The sequence below is a fragment of the Procambarus clarkii genome, chromosome 39 (assembly GCF_040958095.1).
Source record: "Procambarus clarkii isolate CNS0578487 chromosome 39, FALCON_Pclarkii_2.0, whole genome shotgun sequence".
NCBI lineage: Eukaryota > Metazoa > Arthropoda > Malacostraca > Decapoda > Cambaridae > Procambarus > Procambarus clarkii.
In genome coordinates this window covers 42,710,496-42,727,528 of record NC_091188.1, presented here as the reverse complement: position 1 = coordinate 42,727,528, position 17,033 = coordinate 42,710,496, and the positions used below count along the sequence as shown (strand labels likewise).

General features: G+C 44.1%; 1 protein-coding gene and 1 non-coding gene across 2 annotated transcripts in view; both read left to right on the top strand.

The window, feature by feature from the left end:
• LOC123760254 (DOT1 like histone lysine methyltransferase grappa) overlaps positions 1-17,033 on the top strand; it is a 245,157-nt gene that overhangs the window by 193,958 nt on the left and 34,166 nt on the right. Inside the window, exons 13-15 of the mRNA XM_069338436.1 lie at positions 1,103-1,252; positions 8,958-10,586; positions 10,880-11,192. Coding sequence (XP_069194537.1) covers positions 1,103-1,252; positions 8,958-10,586; positions 10,880-11,192 — 2,092 coding nt within the window. The remainder of the gene's footprint in view (positions 1-1,102; positions 1,253-8,957; positions 10,587-10,879; positions 11,193-17,033) is intronic.
• LOC123760565 (5S ribosomal RNA) lies at positions 5,494-5,612 on the top strand. Its single transcript, XR_006773162.1, has one exon. It is a non-coding gene; the product is annotated as a 5S ribosomal RNA (ribosomal RNA).

The following is a 17,033-nucleotide window of genomic DNA, read 5'->3' as shown; positions in this document are numbered from 1 at the left end:
AGAGGGGTCAGGACATACTGGCTTGCTTAAGCTTGGGCTTCAACTCTACATATAAATGTTTGGCCATCATCTGCACTGATAGCCAAACATAAAAAGCAAAAACAAAAATAATATACCCAGGTTGTTTTAAGACTGGCCGGGAGACTGATTTCTCAACCTTCCTCAAACACTCTCAAACTGTTTTTGTGCATAATCTACATGGTAAATGCTCCAACTTTTAATAATGATTCAATATCATAACATGAACAGGGGAAAAAATATTATTTATAAAAATTGAAAATTTCACAAATTCAAATTAAGTTGACAAATTTAATATTTCACCAATTTTTATTGATTCATTATGGGCTTAGAATGGCATATAACGTCCATTTTCCTCAATTTAAAGTTGAGTTTGAGAGTATAGTTACTGCACCAAAAATTAGTCACTGTGGCCTTCAAAATATGTGCAAAATATAGCCCCAAAAATGTATAACTCCCAAAGTTATAGGTTTATGAATAAATGCAATTGAAGAAACCTTAGAACTAAGAACATTGCACGTACACATGTAAAAATGGTGAGAATCGCTCAGAAACTGAATTTAACAGCTTATCTCAAAGTTGAAAATCCTGTTCGTGGAGAAGAAGGTAAACTATCGAAAATAAATATAGTAGTTTGAACTTGTCATATCTTGTAAGTTTTAATAAATATTGCTTGGCATTTGTACTCGAATGTACTCTAATATGTGAAAGTTGTAGGACAATATGTGTCGAAATAGTCAAGAAAAATAATCCCCTAAAAAACAAGTATAGGGATAAGGATAATGGGTTAATAAGCATAATAAGTATACTTTATATTAATGATAAGGCCCCTGCATCTGGTCCCCATTCTTCAATACAACCTAAAGAGACAAAGAGAAGAGTTTGAAATTGTAAATTTTTTGTCAAAAAATAAAAACCAATAAGTCACAATTTCTGCCAGCTGTAACTGATTAACTTGAGTAATTTCGTTCACCCTTCACGAACATAGTGACGGGTCTGCATTCCACAAGATGTAGAGGCTACAACAAAATCTGATAATAAATAAAGAGAACCAAAGGATAATACAGTGTTACTTTTGCTTCAGGAGATTGTATGGAGACACAAGGAGCTTCAGGCCAACGTGTCTTCGCTGCAGCAACAGGTAACGTCGGCAGAAGAAGAGCAGGACAAGTTGGTGAGGCTGAGACAACACGAGATCATCAACAAGTACAGAAGAAATGGGCTCGTTAATGGAGTACGTGGAGAGACTTTATTAAATTAATGTGTTCTTCTTGGTGCAGGTTGTGAAATATATTGAAGGACTAAGTGTATTGGGATCAGGTTTTGCAAGTAGGAGGCAAGGGTTACTGTAGTACTGTAGTAGTATACTGTATTGTAGTACTGTAGTAGTATACTGTATTGTAGTACTGTAGTAGTATACTGTAATACTGTAGTAGTATACTGTAATACTGTAGTAGTATGCTGTATTGTAATACTGTAGTAGTATACTGTACTGTAATACTGTAGAAGTATACTGTACTGTAATACTGTAGTTGTATACTGTAATACTGTAGTAGTATGCTGTATTGTAATACTGTAGTAGTATACTGTATAGTAATACTATAGTAGTATACTGTATAGTAATACTATAGTAGTATACTGTACTGTAATACTGTAGTAGTATACTGTACTGTAATACTGTAGTAGTATACTGTACTGTAATACCGTAGTAGTATACTATATAGTAATACTGTAGTAGTATACTGTACTGTAATACTGTAGTAGTATACTGTACTGTAATACTGTAGTAGTATACTGTACTGTAATACTGTAGTAGTATACTGTACTGTAATACTATAGTAGTATACTGTACTGTAATACTGTAGTAGTATACTGTACTGTAATATCATAGTAGTATACTATACAGTAATACTGTAGTAGTATACTGTACTGTAATACTGTAGTAGTATACTGTACTGTAATACTATAGTAGTATACTGTACTGTAATACTGTAGTAGTATACTGTACTGTAATACTGTAGTAGTATACTGTACTGTAATACTGTATGTGGGGGATTTCTTTTTTGCTTTCACGACTGCAATGCGTACGTCGCCAATGTACATGTGGCAGACGCTTCACGAAACTGTCGGAATTAGCAGAATAAAAAATACAAGAGCAACCGTACAGGGCCTGGGAGCAAGGTCGAGTTAGAGTCCTTGAGGGTCTCTTCTCAGACTAGTCTCACCTGGTCCTGCTCCATGTTGATCGTTGGAATCTCCTCAATGATTTAACACTTTAAGGGACTCCTAGCGGTCCTCATCACATTTATAGTTTAGTGAATATAGGCAACTCGGTGTTGAAGACACCTAGAACTGAAGGCTTGAGTAATACTGGCAGTATTCAGAAGTGGTTCAACGGAAACACCGCATAAAGCTTAACAGTAGTTTATTTACTAACTTAACCACTAATACAAAGGGTGCTTGATTTACTTTAGATTGGCGTCAGAAAGGCTATGGTTGTATTAGCGAAACTCTTGACGTCTGGCTAAACGACTCGTATCCACTCGTGGCGAAACACCTACCTTAACACAGTTGACAGCCAATCATTAACACGGCAACCTAACTGCCGGTATGCAAAGGGATCACACGAGTTCCAACCGGATACTCGGTAATGATGATATGCAATAAACACAACTACACTGTCAATGGGACAGGCAATAACATGCACAATAATAATCACAGACAATAACTAAATGTGTGGTGTATGTGAATCTCACATTCACAGACGTGTGAAATGCAGTGATACCACACAGATAACCATGCATTCACTGTTGATTCTCCTATGACCTGTGACAGGTATAAGGTGAGAACTGTGGTTGATACCTCAGATCAACACAGACACAATAAAACAATGACAAGATCTTGTATTTACAGATAAGGTACCTTTCCTTACTCACTCACTCACTCGGACACATTTATGCAAGAACTCGTAGGTGGCCTGATAGCTGGTTTCGCTCGTAGACACGGAGGGTACTCGCAGTAGGGCGTACAGACTCACGCACACACTCTTGGCACTGGCGGTGAGTAAGGTGGTGACGTCACGTGGTACAGTGAGGGCGGCGGCAGCTGGCGGCTGCAGGTTATATGGTACCATGCACTACACTGTACACTGTGGTACAGGTACACTGTGGTAAAGTCACACACAGATTACTTAGGCGGCAGCACTGCCTTAGTTCACTCTAAGTCACTCACAACGATCTTTGTCACCTGGGGTTACCTGTTACCAGTCTGTTTCGCTCTGGAGATTTGTCACTATAGGCTTCTGAACAATATATTTACACTCGTGAATCTTGGCGAGTGTGGGGTATATTTTTAAGATGCTGAGTTAACTTGACGGTGAGGAATTGACGGTGTTCAGTCTATTGGCCGGTAGACAGAACAGAACACGTCCTCTGGGTAAGATCTCCCTCACGTGAATAATCTACAAGGGCTGCCGGGCATCTCGGGGCACACAGCACAAAAGAGGTACAATTTGACCAATAGCATTGCCCAATAGCATTTGACCAATAGCATTGCAGCAAATGAGCGGGAACCAATCATAATGACCATTCGATGATCAGTAGGAGAGGTGACGTCATGAACAGGTCACAACCACGTCATAGCTGTTATTTTCCATCGCGCCGGTTGAGGTTGACCTCAGGGCCACACTGTCGCCTCGTAGGCGTCCCCTCTATTCTTCTCAAGGTCCGCACCGGCCAATGTACTCGCTGACCCTTGGTGGCAAGTATGCTTAACTCCCTGTATCTACTTCCTGCCTGGACATACGGCGGCCTCCGTATTATAAAAGTGTTCCTGGTTAAGTGGGCATTCTGGAGATACCCAACATGCCAGGTCACTATCCAGGGTTAACAGAAATAGGACCTTGTGCACAAGATCGGTGCACTGTGCACTGCAATGAGCCATTCTAGTCAGCTGTGGGAGAATCTTGAGAGACACACACTCTGACACTGTAGTAGTATACTGTATTGTAATACTGTAATACAACTACAGTATTACAGTACTGTATACTACTACAGTATTACAGTACAGTATACTACTACAGTATTATAGTACACTGTAATACTGTAGTAGATACAGAAGTACACAATGGAATAAAGAATTACAAAATAAAAACTGTGATAAATTTTCTGGGGGTCGCCCCTTCGGCTCCCCGGAGCTAACTTGGCTGATATGAATATATTAGACCCTGGCAACAGTCAATGCACATGGAGGTCTCGGCCTACCAGGGACCACGAGCCAGAACCTGGCCCCCTCAGAGAGGCACGAGGAGCAATGGCCTATAGAAACCTTCGTGTAGTTGGAAGCATTCTATGTCTGCCATCAACTGGATCAAGCCCCCAGAAAGGTAAGTGCTTCAAAACAAACCCCCTATTCTGGTTAAAATATTGCTACTGAAAGGCGAACTAGTGGACACAACTCCCCAAATGAAATGAGCAAATGTGCATGACGTCACCACATCGTGCACATTTGCTGGACAAGGAAGTGGTCTGTGTGGGACTCAGACCACTTCCATGTCTCTCCCTCCGGAGACTCTGCTTCTGCTGCAGTCCCGCCTTCACCTGTTTTTGGGGGCTCCCGGGTCACACGGAGGTTGAAAGTCCTTCCATTATTTCTTATCCCTTCGTAGACTTACTTCTGTCTCTGATAGGTTTGTTTTGTCCTTTCTTTCATGGTTGTTCAAGGAACGTCATCTTATGCCGAATACTGTCGCCTCGTAACGTGCAGTGCTGGTGGAGCCACTGCTGCTTGCATTCGGTGTTGATGTTATTTCTGCACAATTCCACAAGCTGTCTCGTGCGTTGTTTCACCTCTGACCTGCTCATGTGCCACCTGAGCCATCCTGGTCTTTGGACCAGGTTCTCTTTCTCTCTTTGCCTCGGTTTGCTTGGTTGATCAGACTGACAGACTGAGGGTGCATCATGTGTAGTGTCTGGTTGCGGCTCTCCGCTATTAACTATGCTCTACGGCATCGATGGCCGGGGACGCGCTTTGGGTTGACCCAGTTTCCTTCTTTCCTGTTCTAGGGTCGGATCTCCCAGGTTGTCTGCAGGGTTATTCAGTCCAACCAGCCTACAGTGTATCCTTGTACCCACAACATTCATAAATTTCCTGCGCTGGCTGCTGTCTTCAGTAACATGTCTTGGGCTGACATTCGGGCACAGGATTTTTGGAGGTCGAACAGGGTCCTGGCTGCTCGCTACCTTGTCAACTTTCCTGGGCCTAGTAGGGCCTGTGTCGCATTGAGTCGACAGTTGCAGCCAGTTGTCTCAACTTCGCATTGAGGAGTGAGGGCCGACCACCTCCTGCATAAGTCTCTCTTGTTTTGTCCTTGGGTAAGTAGCTCCGGAGACCCGAAGGGGCTTTCCCCAGAAAACCAGCGTTGAATGTAATGAAACAACATTTTCTGGATGAGACCCGGGGACTCAACGTGGTATGGCCAACGGCCATACCACGTTGAGAACACCGCTTCTTGTCCGATCAGCGAAGTTAAGCAACGTTGGGTTTGGTTAGTACTTGGATGGGTGACCGGCTGGGTACACCAAATGCTGTTGGCAATAATGTTACAGGGCGCCTGACAGCTGAATGGACAGCGCTTTGAATTCGTAGTCCTGGGATTCCGGGTTCGATCCCTGGTGGAGGCGGAGACAAATGGGCAAGATGTTTCTTTCACCCTGATGCCTCTGTTACCTAGCAGTAAATAGGTACCTGGGAGTTAGACAGCTGCTACAGACTGCTTCCTGGGGGTGTGTAACAAACAGGAGGAATGGTCGAGGACCGGGCCGCGGGGCAACCCTCCCTTCCTCCGGACTTTTTTTTTTTTTTTTCTCTTTTACATCCAGCCTCAGAACTGGGGTATGGATAGCTTGTGCTGGAGGTATGAGGCTCCCCTCCCCCCTCCTGGGGAGGGGAGAGGTTGTACAGTCAGCGGCGCGGTGACATGGTGACGTCATGCTCATTTGCTCGTTTTCGTTTGGGGAGTTTTGTCCACTAGTTCGGTGTTCAGTATCAATATTTTAACCAGAACAGGGGGGTTTGTTTTGAGGCGCTTACCTTTCTGGGTGCCTGACCCGGTCGATGGCAGACAGAGAATGCTTCCAACCCACACTGGGGTTTCTATAGGCCATTGCTCCTCGTGTCTCTCTGAGGGAGCCAGATTCTGGCTCATGGTCCCTGTAGGCCTAGAACTCAATGTTCACTGACTGATGCCAGAGTTTAATATATTCATATCAGCCTGGTTAGCTCTGGGGAGCTGAAGGGTCTCGCCTAGAAAATGGCATTTCATTACATTCAACGCTGGTTTATTGTTTAAAATAATGAAAGTCATTTGTAATGTGGGCCTGCACAGGATGCTGACTTGCTTAACCACTGTGATGTGCCGAGTTTATTGTGAAATTCCCCGTGCACATGAAATCAAGTGTTCCTGAAAAAAATTTATTTATTTGTAAAATTATAAATTCCCTTCCCTGAACATGTCTATGTAAAAATAAATACCAAATTCCACTTACTTTGGCTGTGGGGACGTGGACAAGGGGCGCTGTAATGTCATCAGGGGCTGGTCATCCGTGCTTGAAGCTCCCAAACACGGTCGGGCGGGCCATTCAAGCAACGCGTGTTGCCACAAATATATTTTCAATTATTTGTTCTATGTATTTCCAATGCGGTTTTATTTGTTTTTTTATTGTACTGTATATGATGCATATTTGTGTCCTTTACAATATGTATACAGTAGAACGTTCATAATGTTCCATGGAACTGATTCATGTGTCAGTAATGTGTTCACAATAAATGTTTATTGTTGCAATATTACTTGTTAAAAATTCACTAAAATTACAATATGTACAGTTTCATACACTATTTACACAGTAACACACTGTATTACACACTCAGTACTTCGGAAGCGAGTAATAATCAACGAAGTAGCCCCATAGTAGGAAAACAGCATGTAAAGGATTTGGGAATAATGATGTCTGACGACCTAACGTTTAGGGAGCATAACCAAGCAAATATTGCAACAGCCAGAATAATGATAGGATGGATTACGAGAACTTTCAAATCCAGGGATCCCATCACAATGGTTGTACTCTTCAAGTCACTTGTGTTGTCCCGTCTTGAGTACTGCTCAGTACTCACTTCCCCCTTCAGAGCAGGAGAGATCGCTGAAATAGAGGGAATACAGAGAACATATACGGCACGCATAGACCCGATAAAGCACCTAAATTATTGGGATCGTCTCAAAGCCCTCCAAATGTACTCACTAGAAAGAAGACGAGAGAGATATAAAATAATATACACCTGGAAGATACTGGAGGGCCAAGTACCAATTCTACACAGTAAAATAACAATGTACTGGAGTGAACGATATGGAAGAAAATGGAGAATAGAACCAGTGAAGAGCAGAGGTACCATAGGCACAATCAGAGAACACTGTATAAACATCAGAGGTCCACGGTTGTTAAACACCCTCCCAGCAAGCATAAGAAATATTGCCGGAACAACCGTGGACATCTTCAAGAGGAAACTAGATTTATTCCTCCAAGGAGTGCCGAACCAACCGGGCTGTGGTGGGTATGTGGGCCTGCAGGCCGCTCCAAGCTACTGCCTGGTGGACCAAACTCTCACAAGTCAAGCCTGGCCTCTGGCTGGGCTTGGGGAGTAGAAGAACTCCCAGAACCCCATCAACGAGGTATCAACCAGGTAGCCCATGGTACACAGCGCGACTTCGCTCTCATTGCACCAGGTACAGATAGATTTTCGCTTACAGTTTCTTCGTTCTGTGTGCTTACAAATAACGCACTCACGTACACCCTTGGCTTTAGTACTCAGTACTTGTAGGTTGTATGTAGCCAAGCTTGTAAAGCATAAGGTAGTATTGAAAAGATTATAGGAAAAGATCAATTTGTAAGGTAGTCTTGAAAAGATCGCTTTGTAAGGTCACACAGGAAGAGATTCAGCTACCCTCAAAAAGTGTCCGTTAATCTGGAAGAGATTCAGCCAGCCTCAAAGAGTGTCGGTCAGTCTGGAAGAGATTCATCTATTGTTGAAAATATCTATGGAAAACACCACCATGGAAGTCGCTAACGCTGTTCATCTATGCTACTTGTATCGGATGCATCATCACTGAACGCAGAAAACGATTCATCTATCATCTATATAAATTGGAGATTTATAGCATAGGTGGGCAAGTTAATGGCTTGGAGAGTTTTTCTAAAGTGCTTTTCCAGCTAAATATTCCCCTTGGATTATTATTGGTAACTTATAATTTGAAAGTTTTTTTTTTATCTTATAGGTGAAAAGCTTAGGATTTTTTTTGTAAATATTGTTATTAGTAAATTGGACTATAATCCAATGGTGATTCACTTGTCATTCTCCGGTTAAAATGTATGTTCTTCACAATTGTTTTTATCACTTCTTCATAAATAGCTTACATCAGACAGGAGGTTTTGATTGAAACTAAAGTCTTTTTTCCTCTTGTATTTCAGTACTCTTATTGATTTTCATATTGATACAAATTTGTATTGCTTGGTCAACAAAACTTCTTTTGATAATTACTTATTTGGTCAGCAGAGAAGAATAGAAATAATAAATGTTGCATGGATATTCTTTTAAAATGAAGGGAAAATGTAATGTTACACATTTATGGTTTTGGGCTAGAACATTCTGATGTCATAGTAACACACAGATCACACTAATGTGATGCATCAAATGAACAAATCCACAAGGACCGTGACGTTCGCAGGTTTGAATCCTCGTCACGGCCCTTGTGGATTTGTTCATTTGATGTCATAGTATTTAATTTATTCCCTTATTCAGGTTAAGTTCATTTAGTGTCTTGGAAATTTATTATTTATTAATTTATTTATATAAAAAAAATGTAATATATGTTGTGTATTTATTTTCAGAGTGTAGATGTGTCTCACTTGACTCAAGAGTTCATCTTGCGGGAAATATCTCAAACTTTATCGCAGCGGAAGAAACTTCATTCTCAAGTGTCGAGGTTGGAATCCGAAGTTAACAACTTGGAGAGTACTGCTCCTGATAGTGCCCGCACCACAAGTGCTGCTCAGCGTGCAGACAAGTCTCCGGGTAGACATAAAACCAGACACCGAAGTCGTAATCAAGAATGGCCAAATATACCTGATGTGGGAAAAATTGAAGAGAAAAATCCAGAGATCTTGGCTCAAAAGATTTTAGAAACTGGGAGACAAATTGAAGCGGGTCGTATCCCTGCATTACCTGCCGGGACAGAAGTTAGAGTGCACGAAGGACGTATACCTGTTAATGTGGAAAATATGCGTGGACAACACCTTGTAGAAAACCGACAATGTGATACACGATCCCAACCCTCGCAAATGAGCCAAGAGCCTGGCCGGGTAGTTGTTCTAGCTCAGAGGTATATGTCTGGCAATATACTGCCTACTAAGACTGAGTTGTCCCAACAACCAGAGACCAAATATCAGCCTCCATCAGCTCGACTGCCTTCCGAGAAGAACCAAAGACCTTTCTCCATGATACGTGCTCATGAACCTCCCAGAGTGGCAGATTTTGAAGATCGCCTAAAATTGATTATTACTAATGTTCTAAATGAGGACAGACCTCTAGCACAAGCAGTGCCTCCTAGACCGTCCCCTATCCCACTACAAAATCACTCCTCATATCCGTCACCCGGAGCAACTAATCGCTCTGACTATAAGCGGGATAATCGTGAAAGAAGAGGAGAAATCCGGGAGTTACGGGAATTAAGAGAGTCAAAAATAGGTCAGCCCGATTACACACAAGTATCGCCAGCCAAATTAGCCCTAAGACGTCATCTCTCTCAAGAGAAACTTGCTCTGGAATATTTTCCAGGTGCCCATAGAACTCCGACCATCACGAGAAATGTGGGAGATCTTATAAGTGGTGAAGTGGAGCGCACTTTAGAGATCTCTTCTCAATCTATCATCAATGCAGCTGTTGATATGACTATCTCGGGAAAGTCTATATCTCCGCGTCCCAATTCCCGGATATCAAGAATAGTGGAAGAGAGTTACGGCAAGCCTCACACTCCCGACAGCGGTGATGGGCGCCAACAGTCACCAGCACTCAGAATGGTCTATTCCCCAATCTCTCGGCCTAATAGCACAGAGTCGCTCCCTCCCACACCACATACTCCACAGTCGATAGAAGGTCTTATGTACCCAAGGGTAAAATCCCCAAGAGGTCCTCAGTATGACGAAAAGCCACACATGCCTCCACCAGTACCATCACCAGGAAGAGATGGTTTAGAGGCACGGCTTGCTTCCATGTATGGCAATAAGTGTACCCCATCCACCCCACCCACCTCCCAAGCCACTCCACCCCTAACTCCAACAGGGCCTGCAACAGTAGGTGATGCTAGTAAAAATCGTACTGTACCATTGCTGAGAACAGAGGTATCACCTGTTGTTCACCACTGTAATGAAACAAGAGGGTTGCCAGTTGATGGCCCTGTTGAAGGTCTTGCCGCAACATTGCATGCTCGTTTCATCAGCAGACCTCATCTTCAGGCTAAGGTTAGCACTTAATATATGTTCAGTTATATTAGCAGAATGTGTCATGCATATTAACAGATGTAAAAGACAACCTGAAAAGCATAAGTGGCATTAGGAGAATGGGTAGAGTAAGGAGTGAAAATATAATCGAGAGTTTGGGGGAAATGGGGTCATGCTGAAATAAGTGTAGTTAGTTTATTCTGTGCTCCCATGTTCATTACTAAGTGTACAAGTAGGGTTTATAAATATTTTTGTGAGATTGGGTATCACATTGAAGACAAAATTTGTTATTGGCAAATGTGATGTTTTCCCAGGTGAAGGAGGAGCCTGTTGAGGCTCGGCCTACCGAAGATGATCGATTAAAGCGCAAAATGCGGTCTCCACCCCCAGTAACTGTGGTAATTCCACCAAAGAAACAACACTACTGTGAGGGCCCTCCATCCTCCTCTAATTCCTCTTCCATTATGACTCCACCTTTGTCGAATGTCACTACATCTGTGGCATGTGTTGAGCCGAGCCCGTCGTCTTCCTTACAGTCCTTGGCACCCTCCACTAAACCCTCTATCATTGTCAGTCAACCCACTACCAGCCAGCTTAAGACTGAGCCCTTGGATAAAAACCCAGATGGTAAGCCTTAATCCTTTATTTTTGTATTTATATATTAATGTTTCTGTAAAAGAATATTCTATTCATATTGCTACTGCTTAATGTTATAGATGAATTATTTCTTTTAAAGTACTATTTGTTTTTAGAGTAAATTTTTCATATCTTTGCTTGTTTCAAAGTTTTACTTCTCTAGAATATGATTTAAATTTAGTTGTTTTTCTATTCTTCTGGCCCCTAAGTTGTGTAGTTACACACTCATTGGACTCTCTCATGTGTTACTGTTTGCATTATCTTGCTATATTTTCTGCAGTAATTATTTCATTAGATGACATCTGCCCCGTTCCCTTGTCATATGCATCACTGTTGTCACGAGAGTAGGACACTTGACTCTGCCTCTTCCCCCCCCCCCCCCCTCCCTCCCTGAGAACCCTCCCCCTATGCTCACATAATCTGCTCTACTAAAGGATCATTTAAGGTATCAGTCAGAAGAGATTAACCAATTTTGAGTCTTGTGATTGAAATTGAATACTATGAGTGTTCCAAAAATGTGACTTAATAATTTAGCTCACCTCGCTGTTATGTTTGCATAAAAACAAATGGGTCTGTTTTTGTTGGCACAGATCATGTTTATTTATAATATGTATATTTCTTGCATTTATTGAATGCATGAACGATGTTATATATTCAGTGTCCATCATTTACCTGTCTTTGTTCCCTCTGGGAACTTGTCAACATTGAAGGATGGCCACATGTAGAATTTTCCCCTTACGTATTGAATGATGTTAAGTAGCAGCAGAAGCTTTTGTCCAATTATTGTGTATGGTGGTTCAGCTATTGAAGAAAAGTCAAATTGGCACTATTACTTAGGAAATATTCACTGTGAAAAGTGTATGGAGTACCATCAGAAAGTTCAGGCATGCAAGAAGAGAAAGTAGATAGGACAATGGTATTAGAAAAAGTAGATAGGAAAATGTGAGAAGAGAAAGTAGACAGTTGACAGTGAAAAGGTAGAAAGACACTAGTAACAGTGAGTGGGGCCAGCTGATCCCCTACCTATGGAGTCTATTTTGCTTTGGAAAAAAATGGTTTAAGAATAGTAGGGTTTAATACACATGGAAATCACAATAGCGTTATACATCAAATGAACTAATCCAGAAGGGCCGTGATGAGGGTTCGAACCTTCGTCCGGGATGATCCCAGACGCGCCTTAGTCGACTGCGCCACGACATGGAAAAGAATTGCAACCGGGAGTGCTACTGCCCTCACATGGATTCCGCAGCCTCTGAGAGAGAAACTGGGGTTTTACACAATTCCCCCGTGCACCCGGGCTCTGTCAATCTCTGTATTGAGGTTGACAATTTTTTTCACCATCTCACCAGAGAAGGCAATCAGAAAGTCATCAAGTCAAAACAAACCACTACTGAATTCAAAAGAGACCGAAGCCTCGAAACCCACCTAAAGAACTCCCCCAACTATATTAATTAAGTAATAATTGAATTCTCTCAGAACTAGTGTGAGCTTGTTTGCCCCTTCTTCCCAAGTCGATTTGGGGGGGGGGGGGGGGAGTAGCTCACCACCTGCCAAAGTCTGAGCTGTCAGTTTTATCGCTGATGTAGTGCGTACCAGGTCGCCTGTCTTCCATGCTGGCTCTGGTGTTCTGCCTGTTGTTCTTAGTGGTATGGTGTTTGCCTTTAGTGGCTTTTTCCTCTATACTGTGATGTAGCATGAGCCAAGCTTTAAAGTGTGCTTAGAGCTTCCCTGGGTGCTTCCTCTGGGTTTCCTTCCCTGGGTGCTCCCTAGTGCTTCCCTTGCATTGCCAGACTTTAGCTGGCAGTGCGCATTGATGGTTCGTGCACTTCTTTTAGCACGCCGAGGTTGGCCTTTGCAGCTGTATAAACCAGGCTGTGTTGGCTCACTTTTTGATCTGGCAAAGCGATCCCTGCAATCAAAGCAAAGCAAAGCGGTGTCCTGCTTGGCTTAACACTTCAAGCCCTGGAAATCCCGGGTCGAAGTTCACGTGTTCTGCCTATGCTATGCTGCCTGTGAGGTCAGTGACACCTTCGGCCCTGAGTCCTGTGGAGGTTGCACCCCCATGGGGCTTTATCTAACCCCACTGATGCCATTCGGGTGTTTTGGGCAGCTTCTGCTACGCTCTTCTCCAGCGCTTCAGGTATATGCCCAATTGGTTGCCCTAGAGCTGCCCCGACTGTTGTTTAGGATCACGGAATGGGGTGGGTGTTGTGATTTCCGCTTTGGTTCTATCTACACCTCCTCTTCCTTCCCCTTCAGGTGTGGTTTGCCCTTTCTTGGGTCTTCCCCTCCCTGCTTCTGGTCCCGATACATCCATGGGTTTAGAGGTTGGGACTGGGTTTAGCTTTGGCTGTGGCTTGGCCAGCTCTGGGGGTTGCCTATTCTAATTCAGGCATAAAGGCACTTGAGTCAGCTAATCCTGCCGGGCTTCAGGATTTTTCTTCCAGCCAGCCTCTTCTTTTGAAGCCTTTTCCCAGGACTATTTTTCTATCCCAGGCAGTGGGTCTGGATGCTGGTTAATCCTCGGGGCCCTCGAGTGTTATTTCCAGTGCTTGGTGAGAGTCTGATGTGGGTCCGAGGGTCTTTTCGACTCCTGGTGGTTCCTTGTTCCGTACATAGGGGGTACCCTCTGTTGAAGGGGGGTGGAGGAGGGGGGGTTCCTCTTGTTGCTGGGGAGGAGGGGGGTTTGTATTGTTCCTACGTGTATGTGTTTATTCCAATGCGGCTTCCCCTGAGGTTTGGTGCCATTTGCCTCTGGGTCTGTTGGGATCATCCTGCTGGAGGTTTCCTTCTCTTGGTGGCTTGGGAGGGTCTTTCTTTATGTGCCTCCTATGAGATCCAGATTTTATCTCTTTGATGGACCCTTCCTTTTTTTGTGTATTTGGGTCTTCCTCTCATCTTGGAAGCATTTTGAGGTTCCAGAATCTTCAAAGCTAGTGCACATTTTTTGTTTTATTTGTTGGTTGACACCAGGGGCCACCCCCCCCCTCTCTTTTGTGCCCCATGGTGGCTACCTGTTTGCTCTGTTCTTTCTCTGGAAGTGGGTCTTGTGCAGCTCCATGCCCAGGTGCCTCCAGTGGCTGCTCGCCTTGTGTTGTGCCTGGTGGTATTGGCCCAGTCTTTGGTTTCAACGTGGGCCCCTGGCTCTCGTCTGCCTTCCCCTTCTCTCTTTCCTGGGGAGGTTCTGTCGCAGTTTTTCTCCTCTGTGGCTGCAACTTGTAGGCCCATTTCAAGCCCCCCTTCATTCTTGGGGGGGATTTTTCTCATTCTTGAAGGCAGTCAGGTAGAGACGGGGCATTGCCTGCTGTGGGTCGGGTAGGCCATCTACGGAGCCAGATGCCGGGTTGCATGTACTATCCTTGGATGGCCCTTATCCATGTGGTTAGCACTGTGCTTGCTCTGCTCAGAAGGCATCAGCCACTTGTGGTTCATCCCTTTTTATGGAGCATTGGGGGGGGGGGAGCTCATCCGAGTCACCGACTCTTGATCCCCTGTTTTGTGGCTTTTCGGATCATTTCCAATGGCCTTTGGTGGAGTTGGTCAGTTCCTTCCTCTTTCAGGGCTTCAGGTCTTTCTGGGTAGGCTTCCTCTCCTTGCCTGTGTTGGGTCATCTCAGAGTAGGTAGTTTTTGGTGTGGATGAATTGGCAGCATCACTTCGATGAGTGTCCTGCTTTATTCCTGGTCCTGAAATGGGGCATACCAGACCCTCGGTTCTTCCTCAACCTTTCACAGCCGAATCATTTCATCCCCTTTCCCCTTAATTCAGGTGACCGTTCTGTCTCAGGTCCATCTCATACTAGAGTCAGAAACTTTGGTGTTTTCTCTGGACCTCCAGGTCACATATTAAACATCCCTACACATCTGAGGTTGTATAGGGATGTTTAATACGTTCCACAACAAACCCTGGCCAATCAGGATTAGCCAAGTGTTGTTGTGGGACGGATGGCTTAACATTTTGAAATTCTCCCGTTTGCATTAAATCTGGCTCCACACATGTTGAGACACTTGTCCTTAGTGTCATTTTGTTCTCTTTCTACTGTCTTTGTGAGTATGTCCTGGTCTGATATTCAGGGGCAGGGGTTGTAGGTGTCCATCAGGGTTCTGGTGGCCTGGTATCTTGTCAGTGTGCCCGGTCCCCAGTGCCCTCGAGTGACTTTAGATCACATGTTGCGGCCGAGTCTTGACATCATCATAATACCTGCAGTGCTCCATTCTCTCTGGTAAGTGCCCCTTTGTTCCTCCTCTGTGGGTAGTTAGCTTCAGGGAGTCATAAGGATTTCTTCCCCATAAAACCAGCATTGAATGTAATGAAACAGCAATTTCTGTGCGAGTTCCAGTGTCTCCCTGACACCCTCTCTCCCTCTCTAGCTTGTCTGGGGTGTTTTCATCATCATAGAACTGAGGGTGGAACAGCCAGCTGACCTTAGGCTGCCTCTTGCCTCCCCCAAATGAGTGCGGGAGGTAGGGCGAATGAGCTGGTGCTAGTTTCATTAGTTTTCAATTGTTTGTTTACATATTTTGCAGAGTTCTTGAGTCTGCAGGCTTGTCTGTGAACCAACTGTGGTTTGTTGGTGGAAGATGGCACAGGGCCGTCTTCCCTGTGCACTCGTTCAGTGCTGCAGCACTCAAGGAGTGGAGTGTCTTCAAGTGGAGTGGAGTGTCTTCACCCTAGAGTGTTTGGGGATCATTCCCTTAGAAGTCCTTCTTGCTTGTGGTGGGCCTTGCCCTGGGTGACTCAATAGTCTTAGGCTTCCTGACTTTCCTCAGGGTAGGTGTAATATTTGGCTGGTGGGGCACACTGGGGTCACCAGCTGCAGTCAGCCTGCTGAGCTCACTTTTGGCAGCAGCAAAGCCTGGATGTGTTGACTTGCTATTCTCTCTCTATTTTGAGAGCCTATACATTTATATAGATCCAGTGTAACATCCCACTACTTTCGCTTCCTATTGGGTTACTTCCCCTGGAGATCCTGGAAATTCCCTATGGGTTCAGTGGTTCGTTGGTCGTTCTCCCAAACCCGTTCTCGTTAACGTGCAAATTTGAGAATTGAACATTGTCCATTCAACGTGGCGATGCTCACTCCTTCTGCCTCCATCATGCTGTCGTCATGCGTACTTCTGATGAGGCTAGGGTATTTCACGTGGCGACCTCTCTGCAACTTAGGTATTCAGTGTTGCAGTGGTGTAGGTTATGTGCCTGATTGGATTCCTCAAAGCTGCATTGTTTGATGTTTAGGGACCTGGATTTGGAGGTGTTGTTAACTCAACCTTGGCACCATCAGCACCTCTTCTTCCTTCCCTTACAGCTCTGGGGTTTGCTTCTTCCTTGTACCTTAATGGGGTTCTGAGAGTTCTTCTACTCTGCAAGCCCAGCCCAGGGCCAGGCTTGACTTGTGAGAGCTTGGTCCAAAAGGCTGTTGCTTGGAGCGGACCGAGGTTCCACGTATCCACTACAGCTCAGTTTGTGGCACTTCTTGAAGAAAACTATCCAGTTTTCTCTTAAAGATGTTCACTTTTGTTCCAGCAATATTTTTTATACTCGCTGGGAGGATGTTGATAAACCGTGGACTTTTGATGTTTATACATCACGATGTTTCAATGAGTGGCGATGCTCACTCCTCCTCCTCCATCTTTGATGTTTTAAATCTAGGGATACCATCACAATGGTTGTACTATACAAATCACTTGTACTGTCCCATCTTGAGTATTGCTCAGTACTCACTGAGTACAGTACAGTACAGTACAGTACATACAGCTCCCCTTCAAAGCAGGAGCGATTGCTGAAATGGAGGGAATACAGGGGAACTTATGCGAGCATACATAGACACGATAAA